This window comes from Porites lutea, chromosome 2 (genome assembly GCF_958299795.1).
Source record: "Porites lutea chromosome 2, jaPorLute2.1, whole genome shotgun sequence".
Taxonomy (NCBI): domain Eukaryota; kingdom Metazoa; phylum Cnidaria; class Anthozoa; order Scleractinia; family Poritidae; genus Porites; species Porites lutea.
In genome coordinates, this window is record NC_133202.1 from 40,727,616 (window position 1) to 40,732,266 (window position 4,651).

Sequence of the window (4,651 nt, forward strand, 5' to 3'; positions counted from 1 at the left end):
ACCCTATTTTTGTTAATGTATTTTACGCTTTATAATCTATTAAGGACAAGAACTATGTGCCAAAAAAACCCAGCTGTTTGGAAGCCATGAATCCGTGAAGAAACATTCACTACTTCAGCACAGTGTCACATCACAATAGCTTATTAAACACCTTAAGGTAGCTGCGGCCTTAAAATCACAGTATTTTAACCAAACCTACTGTACCTGTTTCTGTATGCCTCTCCAAGAAAGTGAAGCACATTTGCTTTGTCAAGTAGCACACTCTCCGGGCTGCTGTAATCTTCGAAACCACGTAAGGCAATCTCCAGATTTTTTCTCGCTTCCTCAGATTTACCAACAAAGAGCAACATTTCTCCCAGACATGCGTGTCCATCAGCCAAGACCAGTTGATTTTTCTCGAGTTCACTTTTTGGTATCAGTTTATGGCTCAGCTGTTTAATTAAGTTGTAAAATAAAGAATCGTAGACTATAACTAAAGAAATGCATAACTCTTTAAATCAGCTTGAGCTACTGTAGAACCGCGCCATACGGCCACCTTGGTAAAACGGTCACCAGGGGCGTAGCTAGGGGGGGTCCTGGGGTGCCCGTGACCTCCCCTTCGTAGGCCTTCTTTTAAGCAAACAACCTACAATATTCAGGTGGCGAAAACGCCATGATAATATCTTGGCCGTAAAAGCCATTGTTGAAAAGCCCACTTTGAATTTTTGAAATTTGTTTTTTTGTAAAGTATTTTCGTCAACGGCTCTTGTCATATATAGTCGGCGATCCCCGGATGGTGACCACTTCTTTGAAAAATGCTGGCTACGCCCCTGGTCACTATGTTATTACGGCCATGTTTTTTCGGCCGGGTAAAACGGTCGTACTTACGGGTGACACGAATATACATATATACAGTATGTGGTCCATGGTCCGGACGAAAAAGACGTAAATAAGTATTTCTTATCTTAGAAGAGACGTAGTGAGCAGAAATTTGTCCTGTTGGTTGCCGTAACATTTAACTAAATTGTGACAAACCAACAGCTTTTGAGCTTTCTCAAAAATCCTGGATCATAGAAAATAACCTCTGCATTTGAAGGTCCCTGGACCGGCCAAAGGTTCCTTGGTCCAGCCACTTTGTAAGCCGGCATACAAATTGTGCGCAAAAAGAATGTTCCAAGCGCAAACTGATCTAAATTCTTGTATATTTTCTATAGGCATCATTTTAACTTCGAAACCAAAATGATATTTCTGTGTAAAGAGCAAAAGTTGGTCTTATGAAGACTGGTGTTATTTTTTTCTTTCCTGTGCGAATGTGTGTTGTGCAGTTTCGATGCGACGGTGGCGAAATCGCCACTATTTTAAATGAATTCAATCCAGTTTAGAGAGAAAGAAAAATTTAATGAATTTAATTTTAAAAAAAACTTCCTATCAGGAAATTTATACCGTAGTCATGCAGCAACGGGCAAAGAAATCCGACCAAAAAGCGTGCGCCATCATGCCCGTGCAGTCCGTGCAGAGTAATGTTTGATTGTTAAAACTATTGCTTTAAATTTCTGACTTTCCTAAAGCTCCCTAAAACCAATCAGACGAATATAAGCTCCCTTTTTATGGCCTTCCATATTATCACTTCATTAATCAAGCGCAGTGCTGTTGGGTAAGTCTCGAACACTGCATGCAGTTTTTACTGTTTACTCCAGCCACTTATTGAAAGTGCTTTTTATTTAGAATTATGTGACTCAAAGTTCAAAGACACTTCAATTCATGAATATTGATTTACTAAGAACTAAACGAAACGAAAACTGAGCTTTCTGAGGCTATCCCTTTTCAATCACACTATGTGGCGGGTTTACTTATCGTCTGGTGGCCAGACCAAAGGACCTAGTACGCAAAACGTACTTTGGAATATTATCTACAAATTTGGTTTTAAAATTCAACCTGTCGACCGACTTTTTTTGCAAGCCGAAAGAACATTTCTTGCACGCCATGTACACCAAAAATTAGCTTTCTCGGCACCCTTAATCGCATATGCGTGAAATCAAAACATACCAAAGTAATTTAAGGCGCCATAAAAAGACACAAATAACAGAACAAACTTCACCTACGTTAGCGTTAACTCGATTTTCCAGCGCTTCACTATCATCAGGAAAACGTCGAATCGAGCTTAACAAGGTAAAGAAATCAATAAACACTGCGAAAAACTCGTTTGTATTGTAATCTTATTTTTTTTCCCCAAAAATTATATCACAAAGTTAAACCGGCCGGACCAAGGACCACATTCATATAATCTGTGTGATTTTGCTAAAAGGTGCCTGCTAAGTTTTTGCTTGAACATGGGCATCGCCCGTGTTCAAGCCAGTGTAGCAGCAAAAAAAACAGGGGGCTTGCCGTCTTGCTAGGTGTCAGCTGAGAGCCCAGGCCCAGACCTATCCGTGGGTGGGTGGCTTCCTTGTTTTGTGTGAAAACCAGGAGTGTTTTACGTCAGAAAGCAGTGCAAAGTGGCCTAGGCCAGCCAAATCAATGGGGTGACTCATAATCATAACACTACTAGCAGAGCTTGGGGGAAGTGATTGACTTGTCATAAGCTTCATGGGTGGGGAGGGTGAGTAATGGCTCCTTGGACTTGACCGTCTAGAGACTCAGTACAGGCACCTTGTATGAAATCCAGACAGATATATATATATACCTGGATTTTTTAAAACCGGGTTAGCAAAAATATCAACTCATTCTACTACTTGGCAATTGAAACAACAAAACTCATTCAAAGGCCAATTAAAAGCCTTTAACTGACGCCGGGCAGTAAGTTAATTAATGGTCCCTAGAAGCATTCCAACGAGTCCAAATTTAAAATGACGCAAATTTTAGAACATTTATAAACTGACTTCGTGAAGTTTCAAACCGGTGTCATTTCAGCCCAGAAATTTTTAAGTTGAGTGAACTGCGGCGAAAGAGTGGCTAGTTAAGGCTTACATAACAACTTAAAAAGTTAGCAAAACACTACTTTTTTCGCGGTCCGATAAACAACAGGATTCCGCATGAAATAGACAACAAACTGAATGAAACATGTGCACAAATTATCACCTTCTTATCTGCAAAAACCGGCCTATGGTGCAATGCCATTAGAGCCCGCTGAAACTAGACCTAGATCCAATTTTCCAGAGTCGAGAGAAATGAGAAATAAATCATGAGACAAACGATAATGCTTGTGTTGTCTATTGTTGCTTTTTCATACTCAATACGGACCTTCACACTGATTACACTGAATCTTCACAAAACGTTGGAGTAGACCATTCTCGTACAAACTGCAAAGAAAATTCCTTTACCGTTAAACCTTTTTAAAGGTTTAAAAGCCCTAAAACTCCTTGTAATATCTATATGCTTTATAAAACAAAGCAGTAACAAGAATTAAAGATCTAGAGTTAATCTTACAAGAAAAATCATAATGATACTTAAACAATTTCTCCCCAATAAATGAGAACTTACATTTTCTTTTTAGGGAATAAAGGGTCAAGGGATCAAAAGTAAATTTTTCGTTCTGCAGTGATTTATTCAACCGAACATTACTTCAAACGATATCTTTTAATTCTCAGACACCCGTAAAACACGGATTGTTTACCTTTTTCTCGTAAAACAGTGAGCATCTGTTCCCTCAGAGTTCTCGAGCAAAAACTGACCTTGTCATTCCTTCTTATCCCCCCACCCCACCCCCCTTCTCTGAAACCTTCTTTGAAGGTTGTCTTCAGTTAAGTGTTCAGTTTTTAAAATATATATATATCTCGGCACTAGATGCCAAAAAGGTGACTACTCAAACTTACACGGAACAATGCTAAAAGTCTTGTTTTCTAATAACGAAAGGCCTCTCAGTTTTTAAAGTCAAGCCAGAGCAGGTGAGGAAATGGAACAAATTAGCAATGAGCGTCATTCGGGTGCTGACTAAAAACGAGACAGTCATGTGAAAGTGGGTGTCTTCGCATCGGTGACGTTTTATAATAATGAGAACAACAGAAAAGTCTTTGATCATTGAAACCATGTTCCAGCAGGACCACTCATTATTCTCCTATTTAGCTGTTGTTGACGCTTCAAAACAGGGTGATCATCCAAACTGTAGTTTGCTAGAAAACCAGCGCAACTACTGTCTAGTTGCCTTCGTAAGCTAGTTTTATGAATTTCACAGATTTCATTGCTTGCTGCAAGGTCTTCTTCCGCCCGAGAAAGATCTTTTAGATCAATATTTTTCTGGCATCGTTTTTGTAGTGTGGTGGCAACCATTGGATGACTATCGTCAAAGGCTTCTTTATACAATTTTTCCGCTCTTTCCATGGATTCCTCCTGTGTACAGGAAAGCTGATGCTTGCCCTTAACATCTGCTAGAATTAGCAAAAAACCAGCCTCTATGTCTGGCTTTTGGTTGTTCTTAGTAATTATAGACAGAGCAGAGTGAATCTCGTCATAGGCTTTTTCGTGATGGCCCATCAGAATGCATAGACGAGCTTTTTCTCCCTTCAAGAATGCATACTGTTGGTGATCGCAACCAAGAGACTGTTGAATGATTACATCTGCTCTATTGAGATCAGTTTCTGCTTCTGACATCATTTTTCGCACGCCTTCTTTATCCTTGGGCCAGCTAAATTGAAGATTGTCCAATGTAATTTCAGCTTTTGTTCGAAGAAATACA

General features: G+C 39.6%; 1 protein-coding gene and 1 pseudogene across 2 annotated transcripts in view; both read right to left on the reverse strand.

Annotated features, from left to right (window-relative positions):
• LOC140928534 (uncharacterized) overlaps positions 1–1,473 on the reverse strand; it is an 8,590-nt pseudogene extending 7,117 nt beyond the window's left edge.
• The window catches only part of LOC140928627 (small ribosomal subunit protein eS24-like), a 391,602-nt gene that overhangs the window by 85,348 nt on the left and 301,603 nt on the right, over positions 1–4,651 (reverse strand). Inside the window, exon 5 of one of the 2 annotated variants that reach the window (XM_073378402.1) lies at positions 4,442–4,451. The exons of the other annotated variant lie outside the window; for it this stretch is intronic. Within the exon in view, the coding sequence (XP_073234503.1) occupies positions 4,449–4,451 (3 nt within the window). The 3' untranslated portion in view covers positions 4,442–4,448. Of the gene's footprint in view, positions 1–4,441; positions 4,452–4,651 lie in introns of those variants that run through there. 2 annotated transcript variants of the gene reach the window in all.